The following is a 25,617-nucleotide window of genomic DNA, read 5'->3' on the forward strand; positions in this document are numbered from 1 at the left end:
TTGACAGCTCATCCTCTTTGACTACTTCGCCTCTGTAAATTAAGATGGTGCATACAATTTCTTTCAGGAACCAATTGGGAATGCTGTGCTTTAAGCGAGTTTTTCAGATAATCTGTTTCATAGGTTTAGCATTCTATTTCTGCATGCCAGTAAGATTGCAAATTTGTTGATCATATGGCCAAACCAGCTTCCAATTCTTGAGATGGATTTCTGATGTACAGTAATTTAGGGTGTGCATTGAGCGCGTACTAATTTAATAATTTGTACCTCATTTTGACAGTAACCTATCTGTAATCTGTTCCTCCGCTGCTCGGTTTAGGCCTTAATTTGCTGGTAACTTATCCACACAAAAGGCTGTCTTCATCTACAAGTGATAATTTGGTGATTCATACTGGATTTTTAAAATTGTTCAATTTGTTTTTAGTCATTTCAGGTTCTGTGGCTACTAATCGTTGACCATACCATTAATTCAGTTAATACCTAGAGACATTTTGAAATAAAATAGTCATTTTCTCTGGTGATTTTGGCCAAATTATGTCATCAAGAACATTGTCACTGAAATTAAACCATAGCTGATGTTTGTTAGCACAGAGAATATATCTATTCTGAGCGCTCATGAAGGAAGCTATAGAGAAAGTCTCTTATTCTGTGAGAACCTGTTAGATACTTCACATTTTCCTAGGCAAATTTGGTACTGGGTTTACAGTGCCTGAAGATTGACAGGAATTCCTTGTTTCGGGGTCATTGTAAGAAGATGAACTGGAGAATGGACGTAACTGAAGGATAGAGTGAACTTGTAGTGCTGCAAAATCATTGAGATTGCTACCTTTGTTTGTATAATTGCAAAGTTTGAGCCGATACAATTTCGAGGTCCCATACCAAATGGTAAAAATGCAGCAATGTTATTGTTTGAAGCTTTAGTCACCCCTTCTGCGAATCTCTCTGGTTTGAAAAGATAAGCATCTTCTCCCCCATATCCGCGGGTTATGATGAAGTGCGATAATGGGATTAAAGACTTGAACCTTTGGCGGAAGAGTTAGATTCTCCAATTTAGCTTCCTTTTAGGTTAGTCTTCCCATGTTAACAACAGGAGGATATAGTCTTAGAGCTTCATTGACAACCATGCTCATCTATGGTTGAACAGAACAAAATTTAAGTTTCAGAAATCTGCATAGAATGAAACATTTGATTTGCGACTACAGATAACTTACTATCTTCAATCTCGCGATACCATCTGGAGTTGGATTTTCTTTACCAAATAATTCAAGCACTTTCTTCCTTGCATTGTCCTGCCAATCTGTGTGACTTGCTAGGAGAAGCAGTCCAGGCAAGTGAGCATGCAGTTGTTTCATGACCGCCAACCTAGAAAGGTTTGCATTCATCGATCACATCATCGATTGATAACTTCACTTTTTCATCTGTATCATGACTAGCCTTTACAAGTAATCCAAGAAGATCGCTTCCATAGTGTTGTTTCATTTGATCTATAAGCGCTGCCTCCTCTCTTTTCCTTACCATGTTAAAGATCGAATTTCGTATTCCTTGTTCCAGTTTTTCTGATTCAACATCATCACTTGTTTTCAGAAGTTGTCCGCAACATTGAATTTGAAGATGATAACTAATGGCATTTAAAGGCGGGATTTGATAATTAATGACAACTAAAGGTGGGATGGACAGGACAGAAAACTTACCCTACTCCAGGAACTCTAATTTTATATGGGTTTTTGAAAATAAGATGAGCAAATCTTGTTAGCTTATCAAATATTTGCTCCCCTTCCAAGTAATTGCTTAAAAAGCTGTCCTGGATATTATTTCAGAGGCTAAAACCTTAAATTTTTGGAATACTTCAATCTCCTTTCCGTTATGCTTTCTCCATCCTTCAAGCATTATTTCTACACTTGTTATCATTGCGAGAATCATAGCCTGACAATGAATTCGATTGTTCAAATTTCTGCAAGTAGCTATTCAATAATTTTACAAGCATTTTAGCAGCAAATGTAATAACAAAAGCAGGAAATTACTAATTACCTTCAAGCACTCTGCATGGTTGCCAAACTTTCGTAGCTTAGCCCATTTTTCTCCTCTGGCTGTGACAGTTCCTTCCTCTAATAGCTTCTTCATGTAATGATCAAACTGTATTTTGGGGTATTCTCTTTCTTTATTGTTAAGTACCTCTTTAATCAGCTCAGGATCAGTGACCACCATATGAGCTTGAGTACCATAACAACAAAGGAAATTCCTTCCTGTAGAGAAGTTTTCAGTTAATGAAACATGCACTATTTCCATGTACTTCAAACGAACGGAATAAGTTCCTCTTTTACCATATACTTTAGTCCATGCATAAATGTGAGGCAGAACTCTAGGGAAAATTTGATGCGACAATTCCATGGGTCTTGTCGTGACTTCTTTTCTCTTACTCATGATTTCCTTGGTATTTCCACGGAGGATTCTGTAAGGAGGACCTCTGATTCATTGTAACCTCATGGAAGATCGAATACGAATGGGAGTCCACCACACTTTAGAGAGAAACTTGGTAAGAATAATCAGAAACACCAAGCACAGAGAACGATAGAGATATAATATCAGTGTTCCCATTGCAAAACTACCCAATCAAAAAGACTAGCCCATGCAATTTAAAGGGTTCTGGAATCTTCAGATTCTTCAAATTTGCAGCCTGCAGGCAAGAAAGATGAGGATAGTGCTAAATTTAACATTGTCATCTTATGCATGCAATGATGCCTACAGAAAACTAAAAGGACATTCAAGTTAAATGCTTGACCTCGTCGTTTTAAGCTTGCATCTTATAGAAAAGTTGTACTTTCCGAGGCCAATGTGGTATGATTTTTTCAGTATGTTTGCTAATAGTCAGGCTGAATATTAATTGTATGGATAATATAATTTATTAGCACAGAACCAAACAAATATTTCTAGAATATGGGTTTTCATCACTCAAACATAGTGATTGTCACAATTGACAAGTTCAACGCAGCGGCTTTTAAACAACCCTTCATTGTCTTTGCATTACAAATCCACTGGTAAGATCATAAATTTGTAATAATATTAGTGGGTAGCGATGAAAAAACCTCATGCTCTGAAACTTCTTCAATTATTATAAATGATGATATCAATTAGATTATTTATTTCATATTAGCATTAATTCAAGTGAGACACCGATTAGATTATTCCTTAATACAATTAGCCATTTATATTAACTGAAATAAAGGGGACTTTTTTTATATGATATTGAATACTTTACCATGGATCAATAGTTTTTATTTTGAATATATTTTTTAGCCTCAATAACCACTTAAAAGATGTAACATAAGCTTTTTCTCTACCCAATTGCAAATATTTTTAAAATTTTTATTGTTATTCAAATTGTACTATTATTCTTCAATAAATGAAAAATTCATTATTTTGTATAAAGAATATTTTAATATTCGCTTATTTTTGTCCAAAAATAATTGAAAAAAATTCACAATGCAATTCAACAAATGATTAATTATAATATCACATCATGATGCAAATAAGAAAGAATTTTAGCCTTACTAAAATTAAAGCCCAAGAATTTTTTGTGACACATATTTAAAAATAGAGACTGCAGTCGGAAATATGATTAAACATTAGGGACTGAGTTGAAATACACCCACTAAACCAAGTGAGGCGCGTGTATATAAATGCTAATCCACTTCAATTTCCATTTTAGCAATAATACAATTGTTCTGCATTTTTTTTTCTGCAGTTATTTCCTTTGTAAAACTCTTCGTCTTCGTTTGTTATGACGCTTCTAGGGTCTTGTGATTCTTCGTTCTGTTAGTTCTTGATTGATCCAAGAATTCAAGGGAAGTTTGCTGTGTTTGTTTGATCAATTGAAGGAAAAACGAAGATGAGTAGTGAAATTGCAGGGACTGCAAAGAAGATTATCAATGGCGATCCTTTGTTTTACTGACAGGGACTAATAGTTACCTCACCTGGAGCAGATATATGGAAATTTCTTTAGTGCCAAAGGTGAATAGGGTTTATTAGTGGCAACTATTCAATGCCATGTAAAGACTCATGATTTCAGAGTCGACAAAGTGTAACCTGATGGTTACTTCGTGGATTCTTCACTCAATCTCTAAGCATTTGTTATCCGATGGTATCTTATGCAAAAGAATTGTCGAAAAAGATAAAGGGTACATTTGGTAAGCCCAAATCCATAAAGAAATTGCTTCAGTTTCACAAGGTAGTTATACTTCTGTTGCATTATATTACACAAAACAAGTTGTGGGGTGAACCTGTTATATACTTGCTTTGCCTAACGGTAGATGTGGTGCTTTTGGTGAGCTTATTGTGCAAACAAGGTTAATTCTTTGATTGGGCTTGATGATGATCTTTATGACAATCTGAGAAATCAGATTCTGCTGTTGGATCCATTGCCTACTGCCAACAAGGCGTATTCAATGGTGGCAAGAGCTCACAAGGCAAGGCAGCCTTTCTCTTATACAGATACGATAATTTAGCGCTTCTGGGTATATCATTAGCTCAAAGGAAAAGATGCAAAGAGGCTTTTGTGATAAATATAACAAGGATGTACTAGAGAGACTTGTTTCAAGATTATTGCACATGGGTCTATTCGACTAGTCATTCATTTAGAGCCATTACACTTTACCGGCTCGAGTCATTTTGACTTGGCATATCAGTAGATAGCTCATTGTAGATAAAAGTAATTTGATGCAGTCTTATTCTTGTTGCAAGCAATTATTATGCTATGAGGTATATTTTTACATATCGCTAAGTGAGAAAGTAGCATTAGATATCCCCACACCTCCAGACAACGATAGCCACTAATACTTAGCATCTGGAACTTCACTCTTCTCATCTGTGGTTAAAGCGCACGCAACCATGATCTTCAAATTCTAATTTACAATGCTCAAGCATAATCTGAAGTCCATATTGTGGGCGTATGGTCAGAATGTCCACCGGTGAATGGACATAAGTAGGTGACAGAGTAAACCTGCAGTGCTGCAGAATCATAGAGAGCACAATTTTCATTTCTGTAGTTGCAAAATTCATGCCCACGCAACTTCGAGGCCCTCCACCAAATGGAAGAAACGCTCCAATGCTGTTTTCAGTTGCTTTGGCAACCCCATCTATGAATCTTTCTGGTTTGAACAAGTGAACATCTTCTCCCCATACTTGCGGGTTGTGGTGAACTGCAAGAACTGGAAGACATACGGACATCTTTTCTGGAACAACTAGCTTCCCCAATTTGACTTCTTTCTGAACTTCCCTTGTGATACTGAAAGCAGGAGTGTAAAGCCGTAACGATTCATTGACAATCATGCTCATCTACAAGGAGAAAGGAATTATTAGAGCCCAAGTGATATGTTTCAGCTCAAATTGATTAATTTGAATAATGCTTTGGTTCACTAACAATTTTCAATCTTCGAATACCATCTGGACTCGGATTCTGCTTGCCAAATAATTCAAGTACCTCTTCCCTTGCCTTTTCTTGCCAGATTGGATGGATTGCTAGAAGAAGAACAGTCCAGGTGAGTGAGCTTGATGTTGTTTCATGTCCAGCAACATAAAAGCTCTTACACTCATCAATCAGGTCATTTACTGATATTTTCTTAGCCTTGTCATTATCATGATGAGCCTTGAGAAGTAATCCGAGAAAATCATTTCCATAAGCATCATTTTTTCCCATCAACATCTCTTCCTCTCTTTTCTTTATGATCTTCATAATGGAGTCTCGCATGCCTTGTTCAAGTTTCTCTGATGCAGTATCATCCCGAGTTTTCAGGAATTTTCTACGACAACAGAAATTGTTACTCTCTTAAAATTGCTAGAAACTAATACATGCAATAAACAAATTACAGACTTAAAATTCTTGCAATTATAGTAAACAGTAAAAAAACGTGGAAGTATACTTAATCCCGGGAATTCCAACTCTATAATTGTTTCTAGCAACTATGTTAGCCATCCTTGCAAGCATGTCAAATGTGTTCTTCCCTTCAAGGTAATTGCTTCCAAAAGCTGTCTTAGAAATTATTTCTGCAGTTAAAACTTTGAATTCTTGGTACACCTCAATTTCCTTTCCTTCTTGATTCTGTCTCCATCTCTGAAGCATTGTCTCTACACTTGCAACCATTGCTGGTACCATCCCCTAACATGAAAGAATTTATGGTTTAAATAAGAGAACATCAAAAATAAGTAAAAGACAAAAAACAGAGCTTACTTTCAAGCTCTCTCCATGGAAAGCTTGATTTGCCAGTTTACGCATCTTTAACCATTTTTCACCTTGGGATGCAAACAGTCCATTCCCTAAGAGTTTGTCTGCATAATTTTGGATATGTTTCTTTCCAAATGCTCCTTCCTTATTGTTCAGCACTTCTTGGACCAACTCAGGCTCAGTGATGATTAATTGAGCTTTAGGACCATACCAGTTCAGAAAATATGTCCCTGCACGCATATGTATAACAATTCAGAGATGGAATTAAGACAGAAGACAGAAACTAGAAATCAAGAATGTAATTTCTGAAATAGTACACCAAGAGTACCATATAGCTTGATCCAGTAATAAATGTGAGGCTGGATTCTGGGGAGCATTTCATGCGATAACTCCATCGGACCATTCATGATTCTGCTTCTCATATTTGTGATCTCTTTGGTATTTCCAAGCAAGAATCTGTAAGAAGGGCCTTTTATCCCTTGTGACCTCATGGAAGATTGTACGCAAATTGGATTCCACCATACCTTGCTCAAGAACTTGATGAGGTTTAGAAGGAAATACAAGCAAAAACAAGAAGCAAGGCAAACTATGAGGTTCTTCATCATCATAATCTATTTACTTCTTTTTTCAACTGAATGATTTAATTATTATAAAAGGGTTCGAGAATTCACAGGATATTGTGAATAAAATAAAACTTTTAGATTCTTGGCTGTACTTGTAGAGGCAGCCAACAACTCACATGGCATTAAGTATTGTATTGACCATCTAACTAATGCAAAAATTATTGCTGCTGATAATGTCCATAGTGGTTATCGAACAGATTTAGTAGCGCTCCAGCTTCTCTTAGCATGAAGTTATCTATTTATGCACTTCTCTTTCTTTCTATAATTTTGATGATTGAAGACCATTAGCTTCTAAAAATAATACACAGCTGAATACAATAGGCAAACTATGTGCTGTAATCTACCTAATACACTGGCTGGATGGAAACCATTTTTGGATACTAAGACATAATTGCTTGTGAGATTTCTTTTTTCCAAAATACTCCAGAGATGAAGATAATTGCCTTTTGTTTTTGCTTAATTTTGGGAATTATGCTTGTAGGGTTGTTTAAGTAAGCTGGTTAGATAGAAGTTTGATTGTGAATCCAGCTTTCTAATTAGCAGGGTTGCGTTGTCTGGTCAAGTTATTAAAAGGTATGTAATGGTTGTTTACAGTATGTTTGGCTGGAGGAAAGTGAGGGGGGATCAGAAAAATTAGAGAAAAAAGAAATTAGATTGTCTGAAATGTTTACATAAGGAAGTGAAAATGAGAGGAAACGAGAGAAAATGAGAAAGTGGAATGAAATAGCAAAGCAATCAAGCAAATATATACCTACTTAATATTATAGGTACGGAATAACTGGAAACCTGCACATAAGTGAAATTGTATTTTTTTCAAGAAGTACACCAAATATAACAAGAGAAATCCATATCAGAAGGAACTAAAAGTAACTTTTCTATATGGTGATTTCTAAAGGTATTTAGGAAATGTGATTTTCCCATTCTTTTATCCTTTTCTATATGGCGTAAAAAACAAAGGAAATAATCTCAATTTCTTTTCTTTTCTCCTCACTTCCATCAAGCCAAACAAATGGTCAGCGTTTTCTCTATTTCACAACACCCAGATCAGACATTTCAAAATCACAATAGGAATTTCAGAGGCAAAAGTGGAGAAAGCGAAACTGAAGTTCCTTATTTTGCTTATATGGCATTCACAAAGGTTATATCATTAGTGGTCACTAGACTCATTGCCAACTTTGGAACCCCATTACATACATTTTACTAACTTTGACTAGATATTAGTACTTCAAAGGCTGGCCTCAACAAGCATTTTTCATTGTTTTGGAATATCTTGGCAGCAGCCATCGCATACAATATTAGGCTCCCATGACCAATTTTTTTTTTTATGAATTATAACAATCTAAGGCAGCCTGTAAAAAGCTTATTTCAGAAAAAAATTTAGAACTCACAAGGCCTCGAGAATTATAGGAACTCCATATTGTGGACACATTGTAAGAATATGAACTGGCGAATGTACGTATGTAGGTGACAAGGTAAACCTGTAGCGCTGCAGAATCATCGAAAGAGCAATTTTCTTTTCTGTAATGGCGAAGTTCAAGCCCACGCAAGTTCGAGGTCCTAAACCAAACGGTATATATGAAGAGATGTTATTGTTTGTAGCTTTAGCAACCCCTTCTGCAAATCTTTCTGGTCTGTAAAGGTGAGCATCTTCTCCCCATATTTTATTATCTGTGTGAAGTGCTAGTACTGGAACGTTTGTTTCCATCTTTGCTGGAATAAGTAGTTTTCCTAATTTGACTTCTCTTTTGACTTCTCTATTCACATGAAGAACAGGAGGATATAGCCTTAAAGATTCATTGATGATCATGCTCATCTAGAAAAGAAGATTTAGAAAAAAATTTTAGGAGTCAAATTTGGGAATAATAACAGAATCAAACATATAATTTTACTTACAGTCTTCAATCTTGTAATCCCATCTGCTGTTGGATTCTGCTGGCCAAATAGTTCAAGGACCTCTTTTCTTGCTTTCTCTTGCCAATCTCTGTGAATTGCTAGAAGAAGAATAGTCCAACTGAGAGAGCTAGCAGTTGTTTCTTGTCCAGCAACGTAAAAATTCTTACACTCATCAATCATGTCTTCTACAGATATCTTCTTATTCTTATCTTCATCCTTATAGGCCTTTATAAGCGATCCAAGAAAATCATGTCCAAAGCTATCTTGTTCACTTATCTTTGCTGCTTCTTCTCTTTTCTTTACCATTTCCATGATGGTATCTCGTATGTCTTGTTGGAGTTTATCCAATTCAACGTCATAGGTTGTTTTGAAAAATCTTCAGCAACAATATATACGGGTTCAGCGATTTTAAAGACAGAACAATTCTGCAATGATAGGAGAAGAAGGATCACAGGAAACTTACTTAATTCCTGGAATTCTCACTTTATAATGGTTTCCCGCAATAATGGAGATCGTCTTCTTTAACATTTCAAAAATCTTTTCCCCTTCCAGATAGCTGCTTCCAAAAGCTGTTCTGGAGATTATCTCTGATGTTAGAACTTTGAATTCTTGGAATGCATCAATCTCCTTCCCTGGATGGCTTCTCCATCCTTCAAGCATCACCTCTGCACTTGCTATCATTGCGGGAACCATGCCCTAAGGGGGATCTATTATCTTGGATTTTACTTACAAATTAATTGTAGAATAACAGAAATCATGATCAACAACTTACCTTCAAGTTTTCTGAATGGAAAGCACGACTTGCGAGTTTACGCATCTTAATCCATTTTTCACCTGAGGCTAATACAAGCCCATCCCCTAATAGCTTCGTGATGTACTCCTGGAACCCAACTTTGTAAAATGTTACTTCTTTACTATTCAGTATTTCTTGAGCCAGTTCAGGTTCTGTAACAACCAACTGAGCTCGTCCGCCGTACCACAGAAGAAAGTTCGTCCCTTAACAATTTATGCAACAGAAGAATTAAAATTCCATAGAATTCATTATTCATTAAGATTTTAACCAAAAAGTGATTTAGTTTATCATACCATATAGCTTGATCCAAGAGTATATATGAGGCTGAATTCTTGGGAGAATTAAATGTGACAATTCCATGGGATTTTCCATGGTTTCCTTTCTCATGTTTGTTATGTCTTTGGTGTTTCCATGGATGAATCTGTAAGAAGGGCCTTTTATTCCTTGAGATCTCATCAGCGATTGTATCCGAACTGGAGTCCACCATTCTTTGTAAAGGAACTTGCTGAGAATCAAAAGAAAGTAGGAACACAGAAAGCCCAGAAAGCAAAAGATCAGGGTTCCCATCACCATTTCAGCCATTTTTCTCTCTTTGAACGAAAGAGTCCGCAATAGTTAAATGTAAAACAGGGCTTGAGCATCTTTAGGCTGTAACGGGGGACATAAACTAGATTCCAGGATTTGGATGTATCTGAAATAGCTACAGGAACAGATTAACTATTAAAAAGAAGATTTATTGTTAAGACTTTCTCAAATTGTGTTCTTGTGCGTTGACACGTGCTCAAGGTTCACCAGTCGACGAATAAATTAATAATTAATTAATTAGTATTACCCACCAAAACATTGTTTATTAAAAAAAGGATCGGTAGTGATTACATTTTTTTGAGCAATTGAAGGTATTCTAATAGTTTTTATATGTTATCCTGTCAAAATCATAATATTAGTGTTGAAAACATAAGCCTGGAAAACAACCACGGGACTAAAGGACAATATCCATTGATGCAGGTCTCAGATCTGTATAGTCTAAAGCTGCACAATCACAGACCTAGATTTAGGGCAAAGGAGCAATTTTTCTTCTCTAAGGAAGAAATGTCACTTCTACCTCACCCTAATCAAGAATGGAACGTTGACATAGGAATATAGGAAAGGACATCAGTCATAGTTATCGTTATTCTTCTTTATGTATATATTAGCAACACATTGTGATGAAAATCTCAGAATACAAATTGTATATTCCATCATAGATTAATAACAACAACTCAATCTTTTTCATATGGTATCAGAGCATGATTGATCCTGTCATCATCTACCTAACAAATCAGAATTTTCTTTTGTTTCATCATGTCTCACAGTGACCTTACCAAACTTATAAACACTGTGTTAAGGGGCAATCAGAACTACTTCGAATGGTCAAGGGCCGTTTACATTAGCCTAAGTGGCAAAAAGAAATTAGGGTTCATCACAGGAACCCGAAGCAAGATAACAATAAACAATCCTAACCAACCATCGAAAGAGGAAATCGAGGCCATCAAAGAATGGCAGACAATTGACCATATGGTCATGTCTCTTCTTACCAACACGATGGAGCCTCAGATTGTCAGATTGTGTATGCTTCTGGCATCATCACAGGTAGTGTGGGAAAAAAAAAAATCTATATGAACAGAAGCAAAGTTACGCCCACATTTTCAATTTGAAACAAGAGTTAGCACAAATTACACAAGAAACTCGGTCTAGCGCAAGTTACGCAACCGAGGTGCTGACTCGGTGGGAGGAACTTCAGAGTTATCTCCCACCCACAGTTGATCCAGAAGAACCAAGGAAGAGAGGGAGCAAGATTTAGTCTACACATACCTGGATGGGCTCTATTCGAGCTACGAAGCATTTCGATCTCAAATCCTCCTGTCTAGCAACTTACCCCGGCTCGATGTTGTCATAGCCCTCATTCAATAAGAGGAGACTAGACGCGTCACCATGGGGACAACAAACAATTAAGAAACAAAAGGCAGAGCCTTCACTTCGCACTCGCGAGAGACAGCTTGAGAAAGGGGGACGCCTGCCAGCGTCGAGCGGTGTGACCACTGCAAGAAGCAAGGTCACACCCACGAGCGCTGCTGGCATCTCCACCATCACCTTCGGTCGGCTCACAGCAGAGGCGAGTGAGAGAGAAATGGAGGCAGGCGTGAAAAGGACGAGAAGAGGAGAAACGAGAGGAGACACAAGGTTTGGCGGCGTGGGAATGAACGCGTCTAACCCTAAGGGTTATGATACGTCCAACGGGTCGGATCCAGCTAGAGGTCGGGTCTTTTTAATTCAACCCGACCCGACACCGCTACCTGCATTCGACCTGGCTCTAGCGACCCGGCCCGACCCAACAGCAACCAATGGGCCGACCCAGATCCGAACCAGTTCAACCCGCCAACCCGACCCGAATTCGGTTCAGTGTCTAGCCTCGACCAGTCCAGTCAATCAAGGTATGTTGATGCATAGGCGGTTTGGGCATCCGGCCGACAAAGTTTTAAATCAATTTTTTTGTCTAAAAATCAATTTTAGTTGTTGTGATATTTGCAAATTTTCAAAGCATACCAGATTACTTTTTCCCTTGTCTTCTACTATATTAGAAAAAATATTTAATTTAATCCACTTTGATGTTTGGGGACCTGCCCCCGTCACCTCATATAATCACTTCCGATATTTTGTGAATTTCATTGACGATTACTCCCGAATTACTTGGGTTTATTTGCTAAAAGGAAAAAATGACGATTTTACATGCTTCCTCAACTTCTTTAACTTCATCCATAATCAATACAATGCCAAAATCAAAATCTTTCGCTCAGATAATGGTACTGAATATGTTAATAAAAGTTTTTTCGCATTTTTTTCACAAGAAGGCATTTTACATCAAACTACCTGCATTTATACCCGTGAACAAAATGGGGTCTCAAAAAGAAAAAATAGAAACCTTTTTGAGGTCACTCAGACTCTCCTTTTTTAAAACAATGTTCCCCACATTTTTTGGTCGGATGCCCTTCTAACTGCAGCCTATCTTATCAACCGGCTACCAAGTCCCATTCTCAACAATCTCGGCCCTCTAGAAATTCTCATAAAAGAAAAATAGAATTAGGTCACATTAGAGTTTTTGGTTGCACAGCCTTTATCCATGTCAGACGACACCACAAACTTGACAAGAGTTCTGTCAAAACCATATTTCTAGGGTACTCCTCCGAAAAAAAAGGGTACAAATGCTATGACTCCACCACTTATAAATTATATATTTCCCGAGATATGACCTTTGATGAAACTACCTCCTACTTTCTCAATGATCCCACTCTTCAAAAGGATCCTTCTGCAATATTATTTCCTTCTAATTCTTCATTTTTTGACAGCATAATTCAGGATATTCCTTCTGATAGGGAGCGGCCCTCAGTGACTATTTCTGACCCACCCCTTCAGGGGGAGAGCCTTCCATTCCTACAACAACTTCTTCAGGGAGAGATCATGAATCACAAACAGAAGAAATTGCCTTGCGAAGATCATCTCGACCAACTAGACCCCCCGCCAGGCTAAAGGGCTATGTGTCCCACACGGTATCTTATCCTATTCATCACTACATTAATTATAATTCTGTAACAAATTCTTATAAGGTATATTTAGGCAATCTCACAGCACACACAGAGCCTATCTCCTTCTATGAAGCTAACACCAACTCCAATTGGTGCAAACCATGAAGGAAGAACTGCAGGCCTTAGAAAGAAATGACACCTGAGACCTAGTTCCCTTACCCTCAAACAAGAAACCTGTTGGCTGTAAATGGGTATATAAAATGAAATACAAGCATGATGGAACAATCAAGAGATACAAGGCTAGATTAGTAGCTAAAAGCTTTACTCAAACCTATGGAATGGATTACCAAGAAACTTTTGCCCCTGTAGCAAAAATGAGCACTGTTAGCATTTTATTATCTGTTGCTACTAACTCAGGGTGGAGCTTTTTTGAAATGGATGTTAAGAATGCATTTCTTCAAGGGACTCTAGAAGAAGAAGTGCACATGACTCTTCCTCCAGGTCATAAATCTACCTCTTCTCCTTCCCTGGTATGTAAGCTTAGAAAGACAATCTACAAATTAAAACAATCACTAAGAGCATGGTATGCCAAGCTAAGCCATTTTCTCCTAAACATTAATTTCAGCAAATGTGCTTCTGATTCGTCTATGTTTGTCAAGCACACACACAAATATACGATCATTATCCTAGTATATGTAGATGATATTATCATAACTGGTAATAACAATTAGGAGATTGAGAAAGTGAAACGAAAACTAAAAGAGAAATTTGACATTAAAGATCTTGATCAATTATCTTACTTTCTCGGAATAGAAATGGCCAAATCCCATAAAGGGCTATTTCTGTCTCAAAGAAAGTACGCTCTTGATCTCTTAAAAGAAACAGGAAAAATAGGAGCCAAACCTATAAATACCCTAATGGAGACTAAGACAAAACTCAACTTAGAGGATGGTGATATGCTAGATGACATAGGCCACTACTAGCGTCTAGTAGAAAAATTAATTTACTTGACAGTCACCAGACCTGACATCGGTTATGCTGTGAGTATGGTTAGCCAATTCATGCATGCTCCCCATACCTCTCACTTAGATGCAATTGATAGAATCCTAAGATACCTCAAGGGTTCTCCAGGTCAAGGTATTTGGATGAAAAATAACAATAATGCTAATACTATTACTGGTTTCTCTGATGCAGATTGGGCAAGAAGTTGTGGCAGAAAGTCAACCTCAGGATTCTACACGTTTGTAGGAGGAAATCTAGTAACTTGGAAAAGCAAAAAGCAATTTGTAACTGCAAGGTCTAGTGCAGAAGCTGAGTATCAAGCCATGGCATCAATTGCTAGCGAGCTTGTTTGGATTAAGCAAGTGTTTATTGCCATGAGAATAAGATGCAAAGGTCCGATGGAAATGTACTGTGATAACCAAGCAGCCAGACACATCGCATCGAACCCTGTCTTTCACGAAAGGACCAAGCATATTGAAGTTGACTGTCGCTTCATAAGAGAAAAAGTCCAATCAGGAGAGATTGCAACTCCATTTGTCAGAAGCCACAAACAACTAGCAGATATATTTACAAAAGCCCTAGATAAAGCAAGTCACCAAAGGCTTCTTAGCAAGATGGGTTCTATTTACTTGTCCGAACCCACCTTGAGGGGGGAGTGTTGAAGACATAAGCCTCGAAAACAACCACAGGGACCAAAGGACAATATCCATTGGTCCAGGTCTCAGATTTGTACAGCCTAAAGCTGCACAGACTGTTCATCACAGACCTAGATTTAGGGCAAGGAGCAACCTTTCTTCTCTAAGGAAGAAAGGTCACTTCTACCTCACCCTAATCAAGAATGGAACATTAACATAGGAATATAGGAAAGGACACCGGACATAGTTACCGTTATTCTTCTTCATGTATATATTAACAACACATTGTAATGAAAATCTCATAATACAAATTGTATATTCCATCATATATTAATAACAACAGCTCAATCTTTTTCACAATTAGGAAACGTTTATATTTATCAACCAAATCTGTCTCTCTCTCTCTCTTCAATCAAAACTTACTCAAAAGAGATTCCCTACCAGAAACTAGTCAGCATAAGTAATAAAAACAGGGTATCATTTCTTTGATTTATTTTCATTTCAGTACTATATAATCACTTCTTAAATTTGTGAACCATACATTTATGTTAGATCTTACAGATCGACTTACATTGCTTAATAAACTTGAGTTTAAATAGATATATACCCAACAATCCTTTTGCATTTCAAGCCTCATCCAAGGTATCAAAAGACTTCACAGACACTGCTGATTTATACTACAACTTGTGGAGCACCATTTGGAGTCCATATTGTGGGCACATGGTGAGAATTGGAATAGGTGAATGGACATAAGTTGGTGATAGGGAAAATCTGTAACGTTGTAGAATCATTGACAGCGCAATCTTGGTCTCTGTAATTGCAAAGCTTGAACCCACACAATTTCGAGGTCCTAAACCAAATGGAAGGTAGGCAGTTATATTGTTGTTTGTAGCTTTAGCCACGCCTTCTGCAAATCTCTCTGGCTTGAATTTGTAAACATCTTCTCCCCATATTTGAGGATTGTGGTGGATTGCAATAACTGGAATGTCGATTTCAGTATTTTCAGGTATAATTAGCTCCCCTAACTTAACTTCCCCGTCGACTTTCCTGATCACATTGACAACTGGAGGATATAGCCGTAGAGTTTCATTGATAATCATGCTGACCTATGTTGAGAAATAGAAAATTATATCATAAGTTGAAAGTAATGACTTGAGCCTCATGAAGTCGAAGCATAGAGATGTATAGACACTTTGTGCTAAAATATAAATAATCAAATGAGCTTTCTGATACCCTGAAAATGAACAGCTCAACCTAAAAGCTGATGCTTGCAATGTTTTTGAAATATATATCTAACACTTACAATCTTCAATCCTGTGAGTCCATCCGAGGATAAACGTTGGCTGCCGAATATTTCAAGGACCTCCTCCCTGGCTTTTTCTTGCCATTCTGGGTGAATAGCTAGAAGAAGAAGTATCCAGGTGAGTAAGCTTGTTGTGGTCTCATGTCCAGCAACATAGAAGGTCTTACACTCATCAATTAGGTTGGCTACTGTTATCTTCTTTGCCATATTATTCTCATGATATGCCTTCAGTAATGATCCAAGAAAATCGTTTCGAAAGCTACCGGATTGGTCAGTCATTGCTACCTCCCTTTTCTTTATCATATATATGAAGGAATTGTGTATCCCCTGTTCTAGCTTGTCTGAATCAGTGTCATCTCTGGTTTTGACAAGGTTTCTGTAAAAACAGGAAATGTTACAAACATATCAAGAAGTAGTGAGGCAGATATATGAACAAAAAACTAGCCCGATATAATCCAAGAACTGGTTGAAAATCAGATTATTGTATGCACCTGATTCCAGGAATTCTCACTTTATACTTGTTTCTGATAACAATGACAGCCAACCGGATTAGCATATCAAATATGTGCTGCCCTTCCAAGTAGCTACTTCCAAAAGCTGTCCTTGAAATTATTTCTGAAGTTAAAATCTTGAATTCTTTGTATGCCTCTATCTCCTTGCCGTCGTGATTATTCCATCTTTCAAGCATCATCTCCACACTTGCAATCATACCTGGAATCATTCCCTTAAAAAAAAAAAACACCATTTGTTTTGATATATTAGAAATTCTTAGAGAAGGAAGGGAGTGTTACGACTCCATCTTCTTCATGCAAACGTACTCAATTATTGACTAACCAGGAGAAATTTTTAGATAAACTTAGTCTACCGTGTCATCCGTAGGCTAAATTATGTATTATTTTTTATTTATTAATTATTATATTTTCATTGGTTGAATCCAAGGGTCGAAAAGTTAATAGCTAAACAAAAGTATAAGGCATATCTACATACTTTCAGGGACTCTGCATGGAAAGTATGATTTGATATTTTACGCAGCTTGAGCCACTTTTCCCCTCTAGCTGTAACAATTCCATCCCCTAAAAGCTTCTTCACATAATCTTCAGGTTCTCCTTTGGTGAATATTTCATCTCTATTAAATATATCTTTTAACATGGAAGGTTCTTGCACCACAATGTGAGCTCGAGGACCATGCCAATATAGGAAATTCTTCCCTATAAATCATTTGTAAAACAAAATATGGTGATTTATATTCAGAACGAAATAGAGATCATAATACTGAAGTTTTAAGGATGTTAGGATTCAAACTCTAATCATAGTACAATTACCAGAGAGAGAGAGGGAGAGAGAGAGAGAGAGTGCAAGTTATTACCATAAAGCTTGCTCCATGAATAAATGTGTGGCAATACAGTGGAGAACAATTGGTCGTTGGATAATTTCATAGGATTACTTGAGGCATTATATTCCATATTGATGATCTCTTTGGAGTTTCCATGGTAGAATCTGTAAGAAGGGCCTTTAATTCCTTGTGATCTTAACATAGATTGTATATGAATTGGAGTCCACCATATTTTGTTAAGGAACTTGATAAAAAATGAAAGAAAGGACAAACATAAAATAGAGCTTGAAAGAAAAATTATCAAGGTTCCCATAGTACCATCAAAATTATAGATAAAAAATCAGCTACAAAACCACTGCTTATATCTTGGGAAGGGCTTGGAATTTTAAGGTTGTAGAGAGGACGATGTAAACTAAGATCCAGGCGTTGCCTTTTTTTGTCTGAAGGCAACGAAGATGACAACAAGAACATTTAATATGGAAAATTCTAACAAGAAAACAATTAATGTGCTAGGATTACATTAATATTTTCACCATATTTTTCTTTATGTTTATGTGCACGAGATTTATACATGTATGTTCATCGTTTGGCCAAAACTTGTAGGAGTAAATCCAGTAATTTTGTGGCTGATTCAACCGGAACTATCTGATACGTATGTTTCAGGCCATCAGAGAAAATGACAACGATTTGTTCTAAAAAGAAAACAGAAAGTTTCCGATGCATCCAATTTCATTCTCTAAAAAATGCTTTCACTGTCATGGAGATCCGTGATTACTATTTGCTTCTTTTTGCACGAACAGCATTATTGAGTGTCTCAGTGCATTTTGTAATTGGAATTTGTTGTGCTAATACCGTAGCTAACAACAAAATCTGATTACTATTTGCTTCTTTTTTATGAAAATAATATTTACTTCTTGTATCTTATAGAAAATTACCTGTGCTATGGAACTTCTCTATTATTAAGACATATAACATTATTTGTAAAATAATATGAATTTATTGAACTAACCAAACTTAGATGGTTACTTTTATATTCTTTAACTCTTTCAATATTTTAATTTCAATACTTTATTCCTTTTTCTTTAATGTTTGTGTTTAATTTTATAAAACCTTTATAGTTAGTCTTTGTTTTTTCTTTTGGTTTTATGTATTGTAATAATTTGCTTTTGACTATATTCATTTTATACCACAAGACTTGATTGTAACTTAATTAGTTAATGTTTTAGTACATCTTTTATTACGTGTCAATCAAGATGAACAACTCAACATAATATTGTGTTATATGGTAATTATTATTATTATTTTTAAAAGCTTTTATAATTAAATTTTAAATAATTGCGATTAAATTAAAGAAGATTGGATAAAAATATTTTATTTAAACAACATGAGATTAAATTGATTTTTGTATTATATGTATCATAATATTTTGTGTCAAAAGAATTATTTATCATATAACAACAATGCCATTTAAATTTCAATAACTGTAAATTAATTTAAAAATAATGCCACATACTTAATAATATAGAAAATATAAAGAGAATGTGATATAGTCTAGCACTCCTCATACTGTGTAAGAAGATCTCATTTAATTCTAAAATTGGAATTCATTACATATATATATAAGATACCACTTTAATACCCCAAAAAGAAAATCAATTACTCAAAGTGTCTAATACAGAAAAACACAAGCCAATTCTTTTATGAACCGCATGATTCTTTCATATACTTTTCTTTTCTAAGATTTTTGAATAATTACAGCTTTACAATACAACAGCCTCAGTGTTCTTTTGCCAAATGCATTAGGAGCCATCTAATGAAGCTCAATCGGCCAAATAGGGTAAACAGGAACCCCTTTCTTATTTTAATTCAAAATAGACTAAGCCAAAATCAGTTCATCAGTTCCTTTCACGGTCTTCAATTATTAAACCAAGATTAAATATCAATGTTACTGTCATTACTTAATTACTCATGCAGGTCAAATTCAATAAAAATGGACAGTTCAGGTTATACCGAGGTTTTCAAAATCTTGTGTTTTTTGCAATGTGCCATTGCGCTGATATTGTTATATGCTCACCTGGATGCCACTCGGATGAGACAGTTGAGGAAACTTGAGGACACAGCTGAAGCCACTATATTCTGGTGTAATATCTGCTGGACTTGATCCTGTCTCTCCGCTGCCCAAATTGAGGCGATAAAGTTTGTAGTTAAAGGTTTTTTGGTCGGGCCTTTCGATCTGTTCTGTTCCTGAACAAAATGAGACGCGGACGATATCACTGTTGGGCTATGGGTCTCTTCCTACGTGGAGAAATCCATAACTATGTATTATTTGGCCTAAAATTAATAGCTTCCAAAAAAAGTTTGTTTGTTGACTTTTGGTGAGCAATTCAAGTGAGTGAGTCAAAGTGGGCAGCAAAAAGAATTTTGAGTTTGCTAAGTGAAATACATAAAAAAAAAAAAAAGTGAGATTACTAAGTTTTTGATAGAAAAAATAAAAAATTTAAGTGCAACCCCTATTTACGTTTTTCAGCACACATTCTTGAAGATTATCTCCAATCGACTGTGGTTCGATTTTTCTCAAATTTTGAATGCACGTCTAGGTCATCAGGGGTTTCAATTTTGTCGGCTTGATTGTCATTTCGTGCTTCAGATAGTGAGATATGGCTGCTGGACAAAACTCTGTATTTTGGTGATATATTTTACTTCTCTCTCTTTCATATGTTGCTGATTATGGTTGTCTATTGTTGGGTTATTTGAGTACCCATTTGAGACTTGGAATTGGGTTTGTGTAACTTTCCTTTTTTATCATAATAAGAGCAATTGGATGGACTCCTAATTGTCCCGTGGTTTTTACTCTTTACATCGAAAGGGTTTTCCATGTAAAATCCTTGTGTCTTTACTTGACTGTTTATATTGTCCAATTGCTTATCTTGTTGTGATTATCTTGCTGGAATTGAGATTATACTTGTTGCAGTGATATTGTTGGAGAATTCTGATTTTGGGAGATAAACATTATACTAAGCATTTGTATTTGTGTTTGTTGATAAACAAACTAGTGGCAGGGAGGAGTATTATCCCAACATTTTGGTATCAGAGCCGCGATATTTTTTGTTGTTTTCTCTATAGATTCTGGCAATATAAACACTAATAGAATGGTTAGTTTGAATGGTACTAACTATCATCTTTGGAAAAGGAAGATGAAAGATTTGTTGTATGTAAAAAGTTGGCATTTACTTGTGTTTAATACTGAGAAACCAGAAGGTAAAATTGATAAGCAATAGCAATTTGAGCATGAACAAGTTTGTGGGTTTATTCGTTAATGGGTTGATGATAATGTTCTTAACCATATTAATGATGAAGTTCATGCAAAGTCTCTTTGGCAAAAACTTGAATCCCTTTAAGCAAGCAAGTCTGGCAATTATAAATTGTACTTGATGAAGCAATTGATGAGGTTGAAGTACAGGGAAAGCAATGCATTGTCTGATCACTTGAATGATTTTCATGGCATTATCCAACAATTGTCTGCCATGGAAATAAAATTTGATGATGAAATTTAGGGACTTTTGTTGCTTGGTACTCTTCCTGATTCATGGGACACTTTCAGAATACACTTTATAATTTTGCACCACATGGCAAGTCACTTTAGATTTTGCTAAGGTTGGTATCTTGAATGAGCAGATGAGAAAGAAATCTCATGGTGTGTCACCTTCTTTTGAAGAAGCTTATGTTGCTGAAAATATGGGGAGAGGTAAAAGTAAAGGTCCTAGTGGTAGAGATAAGAGTAGGAGCAAGTCAAAGCAAGTCCTATGGAAGATACAAAAATTTAAAGTGCCATTATTGTGATAAAACAGATCATATTCAGAAGTACTGCTACAAGTGGAAAAGAGAGAACAAAGGTGGCAATGGCAAGCAAGATAAGGCGCAAGATCAGAAAGATCAAGGTAATGATGATCGAGCTGCAACCGCAACAGTTGATGATCTTATTATTGTACATGATGAGAGTTCTGGGAACCTATCTAAATTTGAGACAAGTTGGGTGATTGATAGTGGAGCCTCACTTCACATGACAATAAGGAAGGAATTCTTCACATCTTATACACCAGGTGACTATAGGGTATTGAAGATAGGTAATGATGATTTGGCTTAAGTTGTTGGTGTTGGAGATGTTTGCTTGGTGACTGACATTGGAGCAAAGTTAGTGCTCAAGAATGTTCGACATGTCCCAGATACTCGATTGAACTTGATCTCCACCTACAAGCTCGATGATGAAGGCTTTTGTAGTACCTTTCATAGTGGTCAGTGAAAACTCACTAAAGGTAAATTGGTGCTCGCTCGTGGGAAGATGCAAACAAGCCTGTATTTTTTGCAAGCCACAATTTCCACAGATAGTGTTAATGTAGCAGATAATGATCTAACAAAGTTATAGTATAGAAGACTTGGCCATATGAGTGAAAAAAGGCTAAGTTGTCTAATCAGGAAGAATACACTACCTGATTTGAAGAGTGCAAAATTGAACAAATGTCCACATTGTTTCGCTAGAAAACAAAACAGAGTCTTCTTTAAAACATACCCTCCATCGAGAAAATCAAGTTTGCTTGACCTTGTTCATTCTGATGTCTGTGGTCCTTTGAAAGTTAAAACTTTTAGTTGTGCACTTTACTTTGTAACCTTTATAGATGATTGTTCAAGAGAGTTGTGGGTGTATGCTTTGAAAACCAAAGATCAGGTACTTGATGTGTTCAAGCAATTTCAAGCTTGGTTGAAAGGCAAACCGCTAAAAAGTTAAAGTGTCTTCGTTTTGATAATAGTGGTGAGTACATTGGACCATTGGATGACTACTGCAAGTCATTAGGTATTAGACATCAGAGAACACCCAAGAAAACCCCACAGTTGAATAGCGTGGCAGAAAGAATGAACAGAACTTTGTTAAAGAGAATGAGGTGCATGCTTTCCGAGGCAAAGTTACCGAGACACTTTTGGGGTGAAGCTTTATTTACTGTTGTTCATGTGATTAATATGTCTCCTTGTGTTTCTTTAGATGGTGATGTTCCAGACAAGGTTTGTTTCAGCAAGGAGGTTTCGTATAATCACTTGCATGTCTTCGGGTGTAAGGTATTTGTGCATGTTGTGAATGATGAAAGATCAAAGTTGGATTCTAAGATTCGCTAATGCATTTTTGTGGGTTATGGTCAAGACTAGTTTGGCTAAAGGTTTTATGATCCTGTAGAGAAGAATTAATTTGTTGCAGAGATATAGTGTTTGTTGAAGATCAAACTATTGAAGATATTCAGAAGGCTCAAGAGACTACATCTCATAATGGCTATGATCTGGTTGATTATGATGTACCTCCTTTGAGTTATGCACCTACATCGGTTGAGGAGGTGCAAGGTAATGGCAATGAAGCCAATATTCCTGAAGTACATGATCTTGTTGATGATGATGATGATGGTGCTATTGAGATTGATCATCATGGCTCTCCTGAAGTTCAACCAGATCTTGTGAGACGGTTTACCCGAGACTGAAAACCTTTTATGAGGTACCCTTCTTCTGATTATGTTCTTATAACTAATAGGGGAGAACCTGAGTCTTTTGCTGAAGTTATGGATAGTGATGACAGGCAGTGTTGGATGGATGCAATGGAAGATAAAATGAAATCATTGCATGATAATCACACATTTGATTTCGTGATGCTACCAAAAGGAAAGAAAGCTTTAAGGAATCGATGGGTTTACAAGCAAAAGCAAGATGAGAATGCAAAGAAACCATAATACAAAGCTAGACTTGTTGTTAAAGGTTGCAATCAGAGGAAAGGAGTATACTTGAAAGAGTTTTTTGCACCGGTTGTTAAGATGTCTTCCATTAGAGTTGTTTTGAGTCTTGCTGCTAGTCTTGATTTGAAAATTGAGCAGTTGGATGTGAAGACCGCCTTCCTTCATGGTGACCTTGAAGAAGACATTTACATGGAATAACCAGAGGGCTTCAAAGTCAATGGCAAAGAAGATTATGTGTGCAAATTGACTTCTTGAACATATGCTTCTTATGACAACCACAACCTTCGAGCCTCTTGATCACGGATGATTCACATGCCTAAAATGTGTTTTGCTAGCCCGATTTCCTTCATAGAGAAAGTCTTACTCAATTGTTGCTTAAACTGACAATTATAGCCACATTTTGTCCAACAATAAGCATGTCATCAACATAAAGTAGTAAAATGATAAAGTCCTTGTCAGAAAACTTTTTCAAGAAAACACAATGATTGCAAGAAGTCTTCTTGTAGCCTTGCCCCCTATAAAAGAGTCAAACTTGCGATACCATTGTCTCAGAGCTTGTTTTAGTATGGAGATAGCAAAAACTGTGAGTACTCCTCTTGCTTTACATTTTAAGTTGAGTACTCAACATAGTCCTTCCACCACTAAAGGAAGGAAATTATGCAGCATGTCCTTTATGCTTTTGTCATGGGTAGTTTAATGTATGCAATGGTTTGCACGAGGCCTGATATAGCTCATGCAGTTGGTTTGGTTAGTAGATTTCTTTCTAACCCGGGAAAAGAGAATTGGAATGCAGTTAAGTGGATTATGAGATACCTACGAGGCACTGCAGATATGAAGCTTTGTTTTAGAAGTGACAAGGCTATTCTTGTTGGCTATTCAGATTCTGATATGGCGGGTGATATTGACTCTAGGAAGTCTACTTTGGGTTATATGATCACTTTTGCAGGGGGAGCAATATCTTGGCAATCTAGGTTGCAGAAATGCATAGCATTGTCTACTACTGAGTCGGAGTTCATTGCAACGATAGAGGCATGTAAGGAATTGATTTGGATAAAGTGATTTGTTCGTCAACTTGGATTTATACAAAAGAGATATATGTTGTATTGTGACAATCAAAGTGTAATTCATCTTGCTAAGAATTCCACTTTTCATGCTAAGTCTAAGAATATTAATGTGAGATATTATTGGATACGTGATGTTCTTGATTCTAAGTTTCTTGAGCTTGAAAAGATTCACACTGATAATAATGGTTCCGACATGATGACTGAAGCATTGCTAAGGGGCAAGTTTGAGACTTGTCGTTCGCTTGCCGAAATGGTAACCACCTCTACATAGTCGAGAGGGGGAGATTTATTGGGCTATGGTCCCTTCCTATATGGAGAAACCTATAACTATGTGTTATTTGGCCCAAAGTTAATAGCTTCCAAAAGAAGCTTGTTTGTTGACTTTTGGTGAGCAACTCACGTGGGTGAGTAAAAGTGGGCAGCAAAAAGAGTTTTGATTTTGCTTAGTGAAATACAACAACAACAAAAAAAGATGAGATCACTAAGTTTTTGAGAGGAAAAACAGAAAGTTCAAGTGCAACCCCTATTCACATTTTTCAGCACACAGTCTTGAAGATCATCTCCAATCGAAGCTCATCCGTGATTCGATTTTGCTCAAATTTTGACTGCACATCTGGGTGATCAGGGGCTTCAATTTGAACAGCTTGATTGTCATTTTGTGCTTCGGATAGTGAGATATGGCTGCTGGACAAAACTCTATATTTTGGTGATATCTTTTACTTCTCTCTCTTTCATATGTTGCTAATTATGGTTGTCTATTATTGGGTAATTTGAGTACCCATTTGAGACTTGGAATTGGATTTGTGTAACCTTCCGTTTATCATAATAAGAGCAATTAGGTGGACTCTTAATCGTCCTGTGGTTTTTATTCTTTACATCGAAGGGGTTTTTCATGTAAGATCCTTGTGTCTTTGCTTGATTGTTTATATTGTCCAATTGCTTATCTTGTTGTGATTATTTTGCTGGAATTGTGAGTATACTTGTTGCGGTGATATTGTTGGTGAATTCTGATTTTGGAAGATAAACATTACATTGGGCATTTGTATTTGTGTTTGTTGGTAGAGAGGAGTATTATCCCAACAATCACATGGTTTTCGGGTTTTGGATTCTGATGGTTCTTTTAAGTGCTGAAGTTTATAGTTAGTTTTTCTCAAAACCCTTGGGACTTTTTGTTTATAGAAATGTGTTTGACTTTGCTTGTTAAGTAAGGCTTGAGGTAATAACTCGATGACAAGGCTGCATTTGCTGCTTTCATTCATGCCGTTGGTTATTGAATGTGTTATCAATCTTTATTTCTGTGATATAGACATGCTCTTATGATATAGTGGTTTGAAAATTGAAATGTAATCAGGTCAACTGTATACAATGCTGTTGGAAAAATGGAAGGCTCTGATACCATATGGAGCTAGTGCTACTGAATTGAGAT

At 36.5% G+C, this 25,617-nt stretch overlaps 3 protein-coding genes and 1 pseudogene across 4 annotated transcripts; all 4 read right to left on the bottom strand.

Annotated features, from left to right (window-relative positions):
• Positions 1-532: 532 nt before the first annotated feature.
• On the bottom strand, positions 533-2,595 carry LOC112536746 (annotated as a pseudogene).
• A 2,001-nt stretch (positions 2,596-4,596) lies between these two features.
• On the bottom strand, positions 4,597-8,455 carry LOC8264591 (cytochrome P450 CYP749A22). Of its 2 annotated transcripts, XM_048378752.1 has the most exons (6): positions 8,319-8,455; positions 6,546-6,753; positions 6,224-6,447; positions 5,916-6,151; positions 5,417-5,795; positions 4,597-5,331 (listed from the first exon to the last, which is right to left on the bottom strand). In XM_048378752.1, the coding sequence occupies exons 2-6, from the start codon at positions 6,706-6,708 to the stop codon at positions 4,858-4,860; spliced, it is 1,476 nt and encodes a 491-aa protein (XP_048234709.1). In that variant the 5' UTR covers positions 6,709-6,753; positions 8,319-8,455; the 3' UTR covers positions 4,597-4,857. The 2 variants fall into 2 exon arrangements, with proteins under 2 accessions (XP_048234709.1, XP_002512037.3); XM_002511991.4 differs by lacking the exon at positions 8,319-8,455 and having other exon boundaries at positions 6,546-6,884.
• LOC8264592 (cytochrome P450 CYP749A22) lies at positions 7,927-10,208 on the bottom strand. Its single transcript, XM_002511992.4, has 5 exons — positions 9,820-10,208; positions 9,506-9,729; positions 9,197-9,429; positions 8,734-9,109; positions 7,927-8,653 (listed from the first exon to the last, which is right to left on the bottom strand). The coding sequence occupies exons 1-5, from the start codon at positions 10,106-10,108 to the stop codon at positions 8,225-8,227; spliced, it is 1,551 nt and encodes a 516-aa protein (XP_002512038.2). The 5' UTR covers positions 10,109-10,208; the 3' UTR covers positions 7,927-8,224.
• Positions 10,209-15,276: 5,068 nt separating this feature from the next.
• On the bottom strand, positions 15,277-17,672 carry LOC8264593 (cytochrome P450 CYP749A22). The gene is made up of 5 exons (XM_002511993.3): positions 17,393-17,672; positions 17,014-17,234; positions 16,518-16,750; positions 16,027-16,402; positions 15,277-15,829 (listed from the first exon to the last, which is right to left on the bottom strand). The coding sequence occupies exons 1-5, from the start codon at positions 17,670-17,672 to the stop codon at positions 15,401-15,403; spliced, it is 1,539 nt and encodes a 512-aa protein (XP_002512039.2). The 3' UTR covers positions 15,277-15,400.
• Positions 17,673-25,617: the final 7,945 nt, after the last annotated feature.

This window comes from Ricinus communis, chromosome 1 (genome assembly GCF_019578655.1).
Source record: "Ricinus communis isolate WT05 ecotype wild-type chromosome 1, ASM1957865v1, whole genome shotgun sequence".
Classification (NCBI taxonomy): domain Eukaryota; kingdom Viridiplantae; phylum Streptophyta; class Magnoliopsida; order Malpighiales; family Euphorbiaceae; genus Ricinus; species Ricinus communis.